The 18,126-nt window shown below is 32.0% G+C and overlaps 1 protein-coding gene across 1 annotated transcript; it reads right to left on the bottom strand.

Annotated features, from left to right (window-relative positions):
* Window positions 1-1,903: 1,903 nt before the first annotated feature.
* Window positions 1,904-8,683, bottom strand: LOC136274721 (uncharacterized). The gene is made up of 6 exons (XM_066082258.1): window positions 8,179-8,683; window positions 7,798-7,990; window positions 6,982-7,301; window positions 5,191-5,448; window positions 3,168-5,093; window positions 1,904-2,025 (listed from the first exon to the last, which is right to left on the bottom strand). Exons 1-6 carry the CDS (start codon window positions 8,609-8,611, stop codon window positions 1,982-1,984), a joined length of 3,174 nt encoding a protein of 1,057 aa, XP_065938330.1. The 5' UTR covers window positions 8,612-8,683; the 3' UTR covers window positions 1,904-1,981.
* Between the last annotated feature and the right edge of the window lie 9,443 nt (window positions 8,684-18,126).

The following is an 18,126-nucleotide window of genomic DNA, read 5'->3' as shown; positions in this document are numbered from 1 at the left end:
CAGATGAAGATTTTTCATTTGTTACTCTATTTGCAGCTTGAGTGATATGAAAGGGACTTTGTAATGAGCTTTCTTTAACTTTATATGCTATTTATTCACACATTATAGCAATTGCTATTGCTTTCTTGTGTAGTCTACATTCAAATAATACAAGGAATAAGATAACATACACAATATTATTAATCAGCCTTAACTTTATCTGGTTTGAATTATAAATAATTCAGGCACTTTGTATCGTTTTTGAAAGTTGGGGGGGGGGGGGGCATAGTCATCCAAAATTCTTAAAATCCTAATCGGTAGGGGGGGGGGGGGAAGCTACCTATAACTTAAATTTCACTGATTTCTCTTGATGCTACATGCCTGTAATTCTATATTGTAACTTTATTAAGGCCTGTCATCATAGCACCTAATGTTAAATTACATTTCTGCTATTTCCTACAAAAAGTATTTGAAGCTATTCAACAACCTATCAATACGCAAGAATTTATTAAAATTTAATTGTCTTAATAACTTTGTTTAAGACAGGAGCAAAGAAAACGATAAAAAGTGGAACGCTTTGTGCAAGATTATTTCAAGATATTCTTTAGACACATTCAAGACATTCTTTCGTGTTTAAAAAACTACATTTGACACTATACTGGAAAATATTCAGCATATTCCAGAACTACTACTAAGAGACTAGCTGCTGGACGACCTCAAATTTCACATGAAAAAGATTTACTGATGATGCCGTGCTATATAGGATCACAAGAAACAATTCGGTCAATTGCATTGCAGATCAATTTATATATCTGAATCGACATTCCATTCCCACAACAGAAGGATGTTAAATGTTTTCCAAAAATACTTTCTTCAAAAATTTGTGACTTGGCCAAATGATGTGTAGACTGTAAACAATGAATTTGAGATAAAAAAGAGCAATCGACTCTACACATATAAGCATACAATCTGCATATTGAAAGGCAGATTTCAGCGACTCCAATTTGTTGAAATGAATGGCATTTCTTATGTTGTCAAGGCTGTTATAACAACTTGCATCCTTCATAACATTTGTATTCTGAACCAAGATCAACGTGATGAGCATTTTGACATTGACCCTCTGACAGCAGGTTCCTTTAATTATTCCAATGTTTGGATTTGATGCAGAAGGACAGTTAAAGACACAATTACTTACACGACAATTGGATAACACCTAAAATCTGCATGTACTTAAAAATGAACCATATGTCAAAGAAATCAGTTTGGCAATGAAAATTTGGTATAGAAATGTTGTGTTAGAAATTTGGTATAAAAATGTTGTGTTAGAAATTGTTTCTGCATCATTTTCACACATTGGATTAATTAATGGAACAAACTGAAGTGTCATCTTCTTTTAAAATGAAGCAATGTATTATCTTAATCATGTAAAAAACTGTTTTATTATATGGAAAACATTATAAATGTATTATTCAAAACAAACATCTCCTTGATGCTTATAAACATAAATATATTTTTTAAAACCCACCTGAGATCAATATTATGGAAAAACAAATCTTATACTGGCTTTATTAGCATTTAAAAAATGAAGAATATTGCTTGAATCTCGCATATATATTCACATACAGCGACTGAAACAGACCACTAAAGGGCATGTTAAATCACACTTCACCTCAATTGTTAAAGCTACAAATAATGAACATGTCAAGGCCATCATTGAGTACCTGGAAAATTTGGGTAAAGATATTTCGTTACACTGGTAAGTACTCGCAATTACAAGTAAGACAGACAGGTAAATTCTTTATACATTTTAAAAACAGAGTTTTAAAAATGAATAATGTTATCTTATTTCTTAAAAGTTTCACATTCATGAATATGTTGAATATGTACATATATATATATATATATATATATATATATATATATATATATATATATATATATATATATATATATATATATATATAAACTTCAATCTAAACACTGCATCATATGTCCTCTGGTTTCATTCCTTTGTGTCAAAGCTCTCAGGAGAGATAATCCTCAATTCTATTAAAGAAAATTTAAATTACACAGTAATCGTCCAAAAATATCTTAAAAAGATTATATATGATATTAGTCAAATTTGGCCCCCACAAATCGCTATTTTTAAAGTGATTCAGGTACATTAATTTGTTGTGTTATTTTATAACAGAGCTAACATTAAATATTTTTTTCACCTATTTATTTGATTTATATGCACTCACTAACAGAACGTGACATTAGAAGTGACGCTATTTTTACAATTCAATCAAAATCAGTCAAAAATTTACATTTTTCTTATCTTTTTTTCGAATGGAAAATATAGAGCGACTCTTTGAACAAAAACGAACTTTTGTCACTTATACATGTAAGTACTGGAGAGATACATCTTTGGTGAAAATATTTTGTTTGTTCAAGCAGTCGCTAAATGTTTCCTTAAAGAAAAACTGCTCCAAAACATGCCGTTTTATGCTAAAAATGCGAAAATGGCGGGAAAAGGTAAATTTTATGATGTCATATTTTTAAATTGTGGGCCCTAAAATCAAAATGAAAATTATGAAAAAAAATTCAAATGTATATTTTTACAAATAAAACAAAAAATTACAGTTAAATGACAATGTTCATTTCTGGGGGCCATTTTAGGCCCAATCCATATACATGTATAGTCCTTTCTTCTTAAGATTTTTTGACCGGTTTCCAAAATTTAAAATATTATTATATATACTCTGTAAATTTACATTTTTAACAATGTAAGTTTTCTCAGTTAATGATTAAAATGGTATTTATGTGAAGGTAATATATATATAAACCAGTTCATTCGCGTGCTGGAAATTATCGAAAGATTTGCGAAAGCCTCGTCGTTACTAATATTGTTACCGAGAACCAGTCATTGGAATCTGAATATAATAACGAAATGATTGTCGATAAGGCTTGGTCGCGAAAATAAGTCACTGATAACTATGCAATTCATCTCAGGTAAATTGCAAGATAAAGACGTTGCAAATAAAGTTGGTTTACAATATTTGTAACAAAAGCCTATTACACATTAAAGTTAAAATGGTTTTCATAATATCCACTCTGATTTAGCAACGCTCGAAAATAGCTATTTTTATACTTATTTCATATATATATATACATATACTTATGTATAACACGTAAACTGTACTTACCGTGTCCATACATATGATAATACTTTTGAACATACTCCTGGTATTTTGACTGTTGTCCCGTAAACGAGAACATAAAACAGACCGTCCCCGTCATTTCCGGAAATTCAAGGCAGAGTTCTTCAATTTCGTCCATGTGATCAATTAATGGATACACAAAATTAGTTAACGCCGAAATTCTATACACATGCATATAGAACGAAATAAGTTTTCTTTTTAACGTTCGTTTCCGGACATTAACATCTGTTTTGGAACCGATATTTTTAACGTTGTCCCCTTCAATATCACCTTGTTTCAATGCTTCTTGGATACACTGGATTGCTGTTGTAATAGAAAGCTCGGCAAGCAATGCATTTTGCCTCCAATATTCCCTTTTACTAAAATCATACAGGAAACTTGCTATTTTTGTAAGGTCGCCACTACTTTCATTTGAGACTTCGATCCAACCTATTCTATTGTCGGCTATCCATGGCAAATAAGTTTGAAGCGACCCCCTTCTTTCTTTTTCTAAAACCATTTCTGATACATTTGATCCCATTTTTATATCAAATGTGCGTGCTAAAATGACTCGGGAAGATTTTTGTCTCATTTCTATCAGGGCCGATGTAAAAAGATCGAAAAAGCTTACAGATGTTTGTCTCAACCCTTGCTGTGGAATCAACAGACTTTGCTCAAATAGTTCCTGTAGCATATCAAAAGAAATATCGTAAAGACCCATTTTGGCCATTATCTTTGATGTAGCAATTGAAAGAGGTCTGAACATTTCATTAAATGCTTTTTGCATCTGTCCATCGGTGAAATATCGTATCTTTGACAAAACAATTTTGATCAGATTTGGTCCAAATGTATATCCATGTTTCTCTGCTACAATTTGAATAACACTGGCAGGGAATAGACGAATGTATTCAACAATAACACATAGCGTGTTAATGTCTTCATCTCTATGACAGTCAATAAGATTGTTTTCTGGTATAAAAAAGTTTGGCAGAAATTTCGCCTTCAAGCAAGAGAGCAGTGAGTCCAGCATATAGAGTACACATCCGCTGATGTTTGTCTCCCATGCTCCTGAAGGTACTTTCTCACATGCCATAAGAAACACTGACTTCAAATGCTTTGTTTTGAACGGCACATGGTGTACCATGTTGTCTAGTAATACCTTGAGAACAAAAAATCCGTGCTTTTGGGCAACTGTAAGACTCTTAAATAATAAATGTTCTCCCATTGAGAAATTGAATTGCCATTCAATATCCTGACATATGCTTTTTGGATGGGCTTTAGGAATCAATGTGCAGCCTTCTTTAACTATCGAAGTAATAACTTCCCTCGAAGGGAAATGATCTACTTTACTTTCTTCCCAACGTTGAAAAAATGGAAATGTGTAACAAGGCACTCCAATACATTCAACTTTTCCTAAGTGTACTGCTTCTATTTGTGTGCGTAATCCGTCAGTAATTCTAAAAGCCTTGAGATATCTGTGTGCACCAGTCTGAGAAACGTTAACCTCAGTATCACTTGAAAACGATGGCGGAAGCCTAAGTTTGCAGTATCCAGGGTGGGAATCGGTTGAATCAATAATAACATGGGCATGATCGGGACATTCTCTGATTGAGTCTTTGCCATAAATCGCCCTTTTGTCTCGTTTAATTACAACAACCCTGTTCCTGGGTTTAGATCTCTTCCTTCTTAATTGCAATTTAAACATCTTTTTTGTTCGACTGATGTCGTGCAGATTGAAAGAACTTTGGTCCGCACAAGAACCAAGAAAGTGAAAATATACTTCTCCACTTTTCAACAGGTGGTATCTGTAATATTGACCTTCAAAATCCTTGAATGGAAAAATAAGTTTAATGACAAAACTCAAGTACGGTAAGGGTATTCCTGACAAAGGGTCAAACTGTGAATGATTGCTAACCAATCTATTTCGAATCTCTGTAATATAAGAAAAATTGTTTTAAAAAACCATGACAGCGCTACAACAAAGAAACAAAAAATCCGCTAAATTTCATTAGACTGTCTAAATACTTACCGATTGATTCTTCTAGCTCCAAATCACTTCCACTGTATGACTTGAATATCAATTCAAAATGAGATTTCTCAAAAGGCTGCCCTTGTTTCCTTCTAGCTTCAAGAGAAATACAATGCAAGACAAACTGAACATGTTTCGCTAATCGAGATTCAGGAATATGTCCTTGGGATAATAGCGCCAACTTTCTGTCTACAATGTTTCTTCTTTCATCCAGATTTTTGTCCGTACATGTCACTAACAGTCGAAAGATTTGAGCTTCTGGAAGAAAACAAATAGTGTTGTACAAATCAAATTAGATAAATTTTAACTTTTTGCAAATTTTTGCGTTCTTTTTTCATTTCAAGTATGATTAAAATCAGTTCCTCTTTTCCTTTTAAGTCGACTGGATTCTGAAAAGCACAAAGTGTGGGTTACACATGTACCTTTAACTGGCTGTATATTTATTAAATATTAACTAATCAGCAATAAATCTACAGATTCTTAAAAGTTTAAAGAAGACAAAACAGTCACTTATTTTGCACTAGTAAATTGCTGAGACAAACGCGATTTAAAATGATATTCTAAATGGACATGAAATTTTTAGAAATATGGTCTGTAAGTTATGTTTAAAACAAAACATATCCTTTTTATCAAAGTAGGGAACAAAAATAATACATTTGGTTAATAATTCCAACACATTTGTGGAATTTTAGTAAAACTTTACCGACAAAGTACAGCGAGAGGAATGCATTTAATTATATATTTGACTATGCAATCAGTAGCGTTTGACTCGATGTTTTGCTTCAAAGTATATTTATAAAAAATAACATTTAAACAAATAAGCAAAGCTGCAAAGGTCAATTAAAAACCACCTCAAGCATTCGAGGACTGTTCGACCCTGTTGACGTAAGAGAAATCAATCTAAATGTCTTTTGGTTCAAAAGAAGAGACTTATAATTTACACGTAAAAAGAGAGAGTTGATCATTCTATCTTACTTATAGTTTGGATTGGGAGGCTTTTTTTTAATTTAAAACCAAAATCAAACTTGACCTACATGTACATATTATCTTGATAAACCTGAATATGTGCATCCTCTGAGACAAAAATAAACGAACACTGCAAAAATTAGAATTTTTTTTACGTCCAAGGGACATACCTCTGTCAAAATTACTCGATCGTACCCAATATTAAACTTGACCTAGATATTATTAGGATGTAAACCTGTATACTAAATTTCATTTCAATATATTCATCATCTGTGAAGAAAATGAGCGGAAACTGCAAATAATTGGATTTTTTTTATGTCCAAGGGGCATACATGTAACTGTCGAAAATAGCTCGATCGTACAAAATATCGGAATTGACCTAGATTTTATCATGATAAACCTGTATAGCAAAATTCATTTCAATATTTTTATCCTCTGCGAAAAAAATTAACGGAATCTGTTGGTGGACCGACAGAAGCAAAGCAATATGCCCTCCCTTTTTCGAAATAGGGGAAGGGTATAAAAATATAATTCCTAACGTTTCATAGACGTGAATGTGAACCTAAACTGTATTTGCAGCCCCTAATAGGGTAGGGATGTGAAATCATGAATCAAACAAAGAACAATCCAGACTACGTTATAAAATACTCCCTTAAAATATAGATTTTAATTTCACATGTTATAAACCGATCAATTTATTTTACTAACTTTCTATCAGATTCTGTCCATTTATCTATATTCAAGAGACAACGGACATATTTTCATCTGAAAAGCTGTTTTCTATTAACAAAAAGTAAGGTGAAAATAAAGAAGAAAAACATTTACTGTAAGGCAATTCTGACATCCATTGCATAGGACGCAAGCTAAACGTATGAAAGTCCCCAACGAGTCCAAGGAAAATATGGAAAGGCTTTGGAACAACCTTCTCAGTTGATTTTATAGTAATGTTGGAAGGTCTGATATCACTGTGAACGAAATTGAAAATACTGATCTGCAGAAGGAAAACGTCCGCCAGTGCCTGTAAAATCGTATTAACGCCCCATTGTTTGGTTCGATCCATTTTTTTTATATATTCCTCCCATGGCTCTCCTGGCAGAAATGTTGATTCAATGATTCCATATTTTGAAGGATCTAATCTGACGCGGCTGAAAAAGATACAATATATAGAGTGATGGACATGTTACATGTATTGTTCATATCGCGAACTTAAAGCATAACTTAGGCGTAGTCAATTTTTTGTATAAAATCACAGCTTTTCACCCATATATTGATATCTTGCCTACAAAAAAATTGTATCAAGGTCAATGTTATTTAATCATTCAAAAGAAAAGACACAATGAAAAAGTAATTGGGGGGGGGGGGTGTCAAAGACATCATTATTGCTTTCTACACAGATTCCTCGGAGCAGCCCTTATTAACTCATCTTCATTACTAGCCAAGGTCTTCTTCATTTATTTTCATTAGAAAATTAACGAATCGTGATTTTGACGCGCGAAAATGTAATTAACTTAGAACTAGGCTAACCAGATGTAAACAAATTTAATATTTTGTAATATAAAATCTAAAACTATCAGAAACTCAAAATTCAAGAAATTTAAGCGCGAAATCCTGACCCTTTTTGCCTGTTTTTAACTTTCTTACTCAATAGCTGTATCGCGTAACGACACCTCTGTGTGCCCGGGACAGCCATTGATCATGAACTGGTCTGCCATTGCACGAAAAAGACAGTTTTCATCCCCATACACGTCGTGAATTTCAAAATTGTTTTCCTTCGCAAACTTTTGAACAGGTGGTGTAAATGCTGGAGACCTATCAAACGCTTCCTGGTTATGACCTAAACATAAAAAAAATGCTTGTCCAAAGTACACATTTTCTACAATTTAAATCATTTTTTTATATTGTTAAGATAATCAGTACAGAAAAACTTTAAAAATAATTACTATTGTGTTGTAATATTATGCTAGAGAATTTTTGAAAAGCAACAAATATAATGTTATGACAATCCAATGGAATAAGACTTACATGAATTAAAGACGAAATCCTTGACGCTGTGCGGTAGATGATAGAAGCGACAACGTGGACATAAGTCTTCTTTAATGTCTTTGTTTCTGAGACTATCCCAGTATTCGTCCTCGCTGTCAAAATAATCTGTCGCGTCCGAATCGTCACGAGAGATGTTCTCACTGGCAACATTCTCTGAGTCTTCTTCCAGGTCTTTCATCGAATTATCATCATGTTTGAATATTTTATCTACATCAGTACCCTCGTTCCACTTATTGCTGACTTGGTCATTAGAAGAGATACTTAATACATTTTCAGTTAAACAATTGTCAAAAACAAGAGAATCGTCGCACTTGTCCTTAATTTGTTTTTCACGTGCACATCTCCAGAAGTCCCGTGGAGCGACTGTTTGCCTTTCTTTTTCAATCATCTGTGTGACATTTGTAAATGCCATCCTAAACAAATTGCTTATGTTCGAATGGTTTTGATCAGTATTATATGATGTTTATTTCTGATTTAAAACTTAACAAGCAGTTCAGTTATAACTGAGCATATAATTCCGGTTCAATCAGACAAATAATTTGATGCCTTGAAAGAAAGGAAGAACAGTTTCTATTTTTGAAATGAACATAATTCCGCTTCAAAGAGACAAATATAATGATTCTATGCAACAAAGGAAGGAAATGTGATATTGATTTTTAATATTTGTTAATTAAAATTAGTTTTTATTATTTTTTCATGGAACAAGCTAAAATTATCAAATAATCCCTACGATGCAGAAATATCTAATGAACTATATTTGTTGTTGTTATGGACTATTAATTTAGAATGCAAAAGCAAAGGAATATCCCGAGATAGTTAAAATTTCTTCATTGAATAATATAAATGTTGGTTTAATATTGAATAATAAATGCAAAATCAATACTACATAATCGTGCGGGTGATTCAAAATTCGCGAAACCAAAGACTGAAACAAAACACATATTACCTTCTGTAAACGCATTACATTCTATTAACTGAGTATTCTATTTTCCTTTTTTTTTGGGGGGGGGGGGGGTAATTCAAATATAAATTTAAAACATAAACCCTAATCATACGGAAGTTAACGTTTCCACTGAATGCCAAAGGTTGACTTGGAGAATTTAGTTTAACTTTAAGGCATTTATGTTAAAATTGATGAGATCAGACTGTTGCATGCAAAGTTGAAATTATCTTAGTTGCTTTTATATGCAAAATAATTTTTGCAGCTCCATACTTGTACATGTAGTAAGTAACGTTACCGTCTAGTTTTGAAGACTCACTTATGTAGGAGTTTTATTTCATTGTAAGAGAGGGATAAAAGAACATATATCATCTAATTAGAACAACCTAGTCATCTTTTAGAATCAAGTAAACGTATTGTGTGTAAGTTTGGGGGTTTGAGATATCTTGGTTTCGAAACACACCAAATAAAATTGAAACTCTCAACACACTCTGACTTACCCATGTTTTTTTTCTATAGAAAAATAAGGACAAGTTTTATAGATAAGCCACTTTTTATTAATCCGTCCTTTTTTGCATCCGTCCTTTTACGATGCGAGGAAAGTAACATTATATTCAATACATATTACATATATATGTATAAATCACAGAGGAAATAAATAATTCCGTGAATAAAAAGTTGCTTGATCTCAATGCATTTTTATATGTATTTTTCGAAATTAATAGACATCTGCATATATAGCCAATAATAGCAGTCATCAATTGTTGTTTTTTTTATTTCTTTATTAGACTAAAACACATATACATGTATTTACGTGTTTTAAAATGTTTGGTGGTAAGAAAGTTGGATTAGTAGACATACTCCTGCGAAACTTAAAAATCAGCTTAAAATGTTTAGATAAATAGTAAATCTTAAGAGCGATATCTGTTGGTTGTTCTTAATTTTCACTTTAAAATTTTTTTTATAAGTTTCTTTTTGTTAATACTGCATTATATACGCACATGTATGAATATATTTCACGGCTTTGCAACCCCGTTTTTTAATATGCATCAGTTGATTTGGTCACCTAGCAATCACTATAAAATTCCTTATTAATGACGGTGTTTGATGTGTCCTTTACAGTTCATAGCATAAACGTTTTCTTATTAAAACAAACGTATTTCTGATGTATCTTTTTTTAAAGACAACTTTGATCGCATTATGATTATAAATCTAATTTGCCGATGAAGAATACATGCAAAATAAATACAAGGTAAATATATATAAAGACTGAGGTTGTTAACTGACAGTATTCATTTACTTTTGTAACTAAAAGACACATCAAGAAAAATGACGATACTATGGACCTTACCGATGAAATGATTTCGTTCTTAGAAAACGGACGGACGACGTGAGAAAAAAAAATATATTTAGAAATACTTAAATTATTTTCATTTGATTTTTTTACATGTAAATGACTGCATGGCGTATAATAACTTCGACATTTATCAAACATTTACACCTGTACATTACAATTAAGTTCCATTTCATTCATGAATATATATCAGACATTCTTTACATAAGAATATCAGAAATAACAAACGGAATGTTCTACGAACCCCCCCCCCCCCTCCAAAAAAAACACCAGGGAAAATACTATTATATAGCCAGTTTTCAGAAAGGAATAACTTCTTTAGATCAACAATTCATTAACCCTATTAAGAAGTAATTTTTTAATGGTTTATCACTCAACTATTTTTTGAAAATCACAAATGAAAATCGATTCCTTTTCAAACATTCATTAACCTCTTATCAACCTCTAATCAACAATTTCCAGGCCTTTAGATGGTTGTTACTTGTTAGACGATATAGTTTTATAAAAAAAAAGAAATAGATACATGTATGTGAATGTTTAAATAATATCAAAATATTGCTGTCTTGTAGTCATCGCTCTAAGAACACAGAAATCAATAAGCGAGCATTTAAAGATCTCTAAGTGCAGCCAAGTAATTGATACCACGTATGCAATTTTAAAATTTTAAAAAAAAAAATGGCGACTGCTGAAGAAATGGAACCTATGCTAGAATTGCAGGAAAAGCCAATGGAATGCAAGGGACTCGATTATTTTGCTTATGACAAAGAGACAACTGATGTCGTTTTCTGCGTTGAAGACAAACGATTTCATCTGTCTCGAGGGGTTTTAATGCAGGCTTCTCCAGTTTTCAGAAAAATGCTGACCTCTAACGGGAAAGAAAACCAGAATGAAGTTACTCTTCCTGATAAATCTTACAGGGATATTGTTCTTTTCCTTCGATGTGTCTGTCCTATGGAATATGTTAAATTGGATGGTAAGAAAGGACATTTAGCTTTTTAATCGTGCTTTTGTAGAAAGTACAAGACAGGAAAAATAGTTCAATTACTAGTATATATGTATTGCAAAGACAGACGATCAATCATTAAACGAATCTGATAATTCTATATCCCAATTTTTCAAGTATATGTTCGTTGATTAAAATCTCGTATAAGAGCGTCTTTTATAGTTTTTCATCAATTTCAATACAGAAGAAATAGCTAAATTCTACATTTCTCTGATATGGCAACTGTTCAACGTTTATCCACAACAGCCGATTCAAGACAGGTTCAATCATGAAAATATCGAATTTTTAAAACAAACGTTCTATTTACTTTTAAAAGATAAGTAAACTTTTCTATGAAGCACCCTTTCATTAAGAATAATAGTTGCATGTTATAAGCGCCTGTAAATCACTCAATAAGGTTTTATTTTAGTTTTCAAAGTAGTAGAAAAATTGAAGTATCATCCATATTCTTCAATAATGTCTATTAATGCCCTATATTCATATGCAATATTTGGGTACTGTGCCAATATACAAAATGCGATGCAGTGAAGTGATTGATATTAACTACTTGAGAAATAAATGGAACAATTGAGCAGTATTTGTTTCATGTAGTAAAATTACCTTAGATATGGAACCTTTTAACCTAAATCAATTTTTGAAATTTGTTTGCTGGCCTTAGGTGTGTTTACCCAATTTTTATGTCTAAATATATTTGAAGTTAAATCTACTCGGTTCAATTAATTTTTTTAATTTTTTTTATATGTTATAACTCACTAAATCAAGGTTGCATACATATTTATTCATCTACTTTTTCTTTATCAGTTGTAACATTAGTAAATGGCAAGTACGATGAATAACATTGTTTTTGGGAGTTGATGTTAATCAACTCTCCTATGCAGTTACTCAGACAAACCGAAAGTGAAACAGTGTTTAGACCTCAGCACAAATTATTACTGCTGAAAAGAAAAGTTCTTGAAAATAATTGATAAATTCGATGACAAGTATGCTAAAGCATTGTTTTTCAGGGAAACTTTTTATAATAGTCAGATTTTAAATGGTACAAACAATTTAAATATTTTTTGTTGTCTTCTGTATTCCTACGCCAGAGTTCAATATAGTTTCGTTCAACTCGACGCTCGGCTGTGTCCGTAAATCCTTGTGGGAGATTTAATGTGTCAGCCGAGCGTTTGGTTGAACGAGACTAGAGTTCAATATTGCTTGGATCCATACAATTTTCGAGGAATATTTCTATTACTGATACATAGTTTGATTAAATTAATTTTTTCTTTAATATAATTTAACATGAGTCATATGGGTTTTTTTGACATTCTTGTCGAAAAAGTCCAAAAATTCATATTATAAAAATGTGCGTAATTCAAATTAGAAACTACATGTACTTGCAAAATAACATATCATTGATTTTAAAATAAACATTCATCGACAAAATCAACTCCCGTCAGTTCTTCAGTACTTTGATATATATATATATATATATATATATATATATATATATATATATATATATATATATATATATATATATATATATATATATATATATATATATATATGTGAAAAACCAAGTTTATTTTCCGGTAATATTGATGGGATAATTCAAATTAATAACACCGCTCAGAGCATTTCAATAAGTTCAATGCTACTTATTTTGATTCTGAATCAATTAGTTTGAATCACTTTCAATTATCATAATGGACGTATTTTATAGCATACTGTGTAATGTTTGGATGTAGGTACATGTGCCATTTTTCAAGTTTTCGAGCGGCAATAGAACGATTTAAGAAATTATAACAGGACATCACAAAAATTCTATATATTAGAATGGTTATGTTTTCTTTTATAGAAGGGATAATTGATGTGGTTTTGCCATTGGCTAAAGAATATCAAGTCAACTCACTACTACAGAAATGTGAGGACTGGCTATTGACTGAAATCGAGTTCATTGTTGGTGAAGTTATTGGGCATGTGAAGGAGACGCAAACTAAAGTAGAATTTTTTGCAAAATGTCTGCTTTATGCGACAAAAAATGAATTGGATATTCTGTATCATCGGGCTTTTGAATTACTTGTACCATACAATCTGATTAGATACCAAAATACAAAATTCTACAAGTTCTTGCCTGATAACGTTAAATGGCAGCTTTTAGAGGCTCGATTGGTAAAAATCGAAAGAACCCAGTTCATTGGTGATGGATCCTTCCCAAAAGAGAAAACAGATGATGCTACTAAAGATGATAATCAAAAGAAAAAGGAAAGTAGGGATATAAAAATACCGGTAATACATGAAGCGCAAATTCATACCCCTCCGCAGGAACAAACGCGTTATTCAAAACCTCATAGAACCAAACTGGACTACCGTGAAGTGATCGACAAAAACTTTTGAAATAATTGTTTAAATGTTACACAGTTTAGAGATAATTGTGTAAATATTTGGGATAATACGAGTCAGTCATTTTGATTTTTTAAAGGGGCATGATCACAATTTTGGCCAAATTCTAATTTTCTGATTTTAATATTTACAATGCTTTAAAAATGCATTCTTAATGATCAAATCAAATTTGAATGTCATGCATTGAGTTATAAGAAAGATACAGAGCTCACAATTCTTTGTCATGTAAACAAGGCCCGTGCCCTGTATTTGTTTACATAGGTTCAATATACCAGTTAAAACTATTTTTTAAGCTGATTTGTTTATCTTTTTATTTTTTATTTTTTATCATAGATAAACAGTTCCTAACGTTTAAAACATTCATTTTTGGTCTAAAATGGAATTTTCACTTCAACATTCAAAATGTAAACAAACGCTTTTTTTACATAGCAAAGAATTTTAAGCTCTGAAACTCGCTTATATCTCAACGAATGACACTCAAATTTTGATTGACTATTATATTAGAAATGCCTTACTTAAGCATGGTTAACATTAAAATCAGAAGAAAAAAAACTTTGGCAAAAATCGTGACTATGCCCCTTTAAGAGAAACACACCCTAGAACCCGGTGTATATAAAATCAGGATTTGCCTTAGTCTGGCAATTGACGTGGAATCTTCTTTAAGGTTCAATTCAGATCACTTCCCCGGGTAGACAGGTGGGCCCCACTCTCCATTTCCCGTACCGTTCATTGCCTCACTAAGTGTTACGTCCCGTAAATTTTCATAGTGCCTTACGTTTATCTAAGATTCTTTTGTGCTATATTCAACGCGGTATGGGACATCTGTCAATATACATGTGGAATAAAGTACAATATAATTAACATACATTCACATATTTAGGTGTTTTGAATTTAACAATATTTAATAAATAAATACGTTTAAAAAACATTTGCAAGGTAAAAAAAATTAAAATCCCCAGAGGGAATCGAATTCATGACTCAGAGATTCGAAGTGAATCTTCTAACCTTCTGCGTTATGCTGTTAGGTGACAAGAAACTATTTATAAAATTACACTTGAAGGCATTGTTTGTATAGATTAATAGTCCATCACAACATTGAGGTGTTCTATACCACATTAACAAAAGGAACATACAAGGCGTTTAGTGAGTTTGCCATAGGTTTGTGTTATTTGGATTTATATTAACATTAAAACGAGCTTACATTAATATTTTCGTTAGCATGGTAAAGATTGTGATAGTGGGAAGTTTGTATAACTGTATGTTTTGTATATATCATTATGCTCATTAATAAATACCTAGATCGATTGATAACAAGTGTTTTCATTTAGCTCGAATTTGAAATAAAGTTGATCTGACTCTGAAATACTCGAAAACAAAACTTGTAAAATGTGAATATTTGTTAAATATTGAGAAATTATAAATATCTAGAGTTTTCTTTCATTATTACTGAGAATGGGCGTATATAGAGAAACTGTTTGAGACTGACTTTACAAGACTACTTTAGTTTCTAGAATCGTATGAAAATTACTATACGATTAATTGGTGACTATCGAAAACTATCAGTGTAAATAAAAGCAATAACCACTATACACATACAAGGTGTCATGACGTTACAATAACCAGTATACAATTATAATAGAGGTACATGTACATGTATAATATCTAACGGTTTTTAAATAAAAACCTTCTCAGAACTACAATGCTACAATTTGGTCAGTTACTATGGAATCCTCCTTAAATAGCTTTTTTCGACTTGAGTTGCGCCCCTTGCATATATATACATTTTAATCGAAATATACAACGGGTTATATACACATCATGGCATTAACAATGAAAACATGTTGACTACCAAATATCGGAACATAATTAACGATGCTATTAAATACGAATTAAGTTACATGTATAACCTAGGGAAAGCACGGGATGTTTTATTCATAGTGTTTTGTAAGGACCTGTACCGGGAGTAAAACGTCGCCGATTTATATGAAAACTTTCATGCCATAAATCCAGGTATCGTTGTCGTAAATATTGCGGACAAAAGAAAATTAAATGAAACACAGCTCATTGAACCTTTAAAAGCGATAACCATATGCAGGAACGTATATACTAACGGGTTAGGCAACTTCTACATTCCCCATGTTTTCTTCCCATGCTATCACGCGAGCCTTGACAAGTTTGTAGAACTATGTTCAATCCCAGTAAAATAATTAGGTTTTTAAAGCAATCTGGTTAGACCATCGTTGGGGAGGCAGTGTACTGGAGAACTTGTGTCTCAACTTGTTAAAAGCAAAGTGGACCCTTGGCTAGCGAAGATGCTTAGATTCTAAATTGTTAAAATCGAGAAACCACCCCACCCCCAGGCCAATTCTAGTGCCCCGAGAGGGGTTTAAAGCCTAAGGTTCAAATTGCTTATTTTGAATATTAATGTAATTTAATACTCTTGAGAGATCAATGTTTTATGGTTATATAATGATGTATTGTGTAAGAGTGATCTCCCCTTTACTGATTTGAGTACAGGTACCTTTTTTATAATTTCCTGTCGTAATTTTTAATAAATGACAATTTCAACCATATCTTTGTGTTTTTGGATAAAGGAAGTTATCTAGTAAAGGCAATATTACCAAGTTTGCGTGCAAAAAACTTTAGCGTCAGTGAACTTGTAAAATGATGAAATTATTATGCAAGCTTCCTAAAAATAGTGTATACGTACATTCTGAATTATTAAAACTGTGACTCTCAGACCAAAATAGGTCCCCAAGATGGGTTCAAAGTTCAACATAGAAGTATATTGAGAAAATGTTTATTATAGCTGCTTGGTCCGATTTTTTTGTAATTACAGTATCAATTTTTTTTTTCATACGATCCAATTATCTTAGAAAGTTATGGACTTTCTCCTATTTACACCAGCAGAATCAGTCTCCTTTCAAAGTTAGAAATATTCAAAGTAAATAGAAATAATTTCTCTTTGGGCAAACGTAAAAACAAACCAAAATGCTTCACGGGAATGTTTAGAAAAGGAAACCGCTTGGTTTCGTCCCCCGAATGATTAGGGTTATTCAACCCGCATGCTATGCATCGATTGTAAAGAAAGCAGACTTTGGAAATATTAGCGAACAAAACGTACACATGTTTATTTGTAATTGTCTGATCATTTTGACCTTTATTTAAAGCGATGTCAGATTCGTAATACAACCATACCCGTCTCGTCGTCAGTGGTGAAATTTAACATGAGGCGAAATAACGCGGTACCTTTTAATGTCGTTTGTTGTTAGCAATTTTGTACGTATTTTTCTTCATTGAAAATAATTGACGGGTAAAACTACTGCAATGTCTATTATTATACATATACTAAGCATAGCCATCGTTTAAAAGCGTGCATAAAATTTGATATAAAATCGGACCAAGCAGCTTTAAACTTTTTCTCAAAAAATACTATGTTTTCGTTTAGTTATTTTACTTTGTAAGCATGCTCATATATCTTCATATCGGAATCCTCATATCAAGGTCATATTAAGGTCACTGTACATGTGACCTCCTTTTACTTTTTATGATTATTTAAAGGTCATTTTACATTTTGTTTATATTTAACACATTAAAGGGGCATGGTCACGCTTTCGTCAAATTCTATTTTTCTGTTTTTATTATTTACAATGCTTTAGGAATGCATTCCTAGTGGTCAAATGAAATTTGAGAGTAAATTTAAATGACAATAACATTCGCAGGGGTGTATAAAGAAAGAATAATCTTACCGTGACTAGGCTACGCTCAGGTCACAGTAAGAATTCGTCCCATATACTTGCAATGTAGTAGTCGCGAAGCGGATCAGGTTATCTGCAGGGGAAACGCACATTTTTAATCAGAACAAACCTTTTTGAACATGCATATGTAGTTTAGTCCGGAAAGTATCCTTTTTACGGGGCGTACCAAGGCATTTTGTCAGAAATCGCACTCGGAATGCCTCGCATTTTATCATTAACATGGTGACCGTAAAAAGCAAATTTTCAACTGTGATGTTAAAAGGGGCATTGCTTTCGTTGCAAACACAGTTATTCGGGGTAAAATATGATTTTTAAAAATCAACATTGTAGGTATTTTAGACAAATCATATGAAAATCTAGGCGAAACAGCGCGATATATTTTTTTATTTGCTACGAAGCGAGTGTATGGGACGAAATCAATCGTTCAACAGGGTCCGTAGGACATCAGTCATTTTAACGATAGTAACATTCTATATAGTCTTTATAA

The sequence above is a fragment of the Magallana gigas genome, chromosome 4, assembly GCF_963853765.1.
Source record: "Magallana gigas chromosome 4, xbMagGiga1.1, whole genome shotgun sequence".
In the NCBI taxonomy this organism is placed as follows: domain Eukaryota; kingdom Metazoa; phylum Mollusca; class Bivalvia; order Ostreida; family Ostreidae; genus Magallana; species Magallana gigas.
Note: the sequence above shows the minus strand (reverse complement) of the source record. Positions and strands in the feature narration are given on the sequence as shown.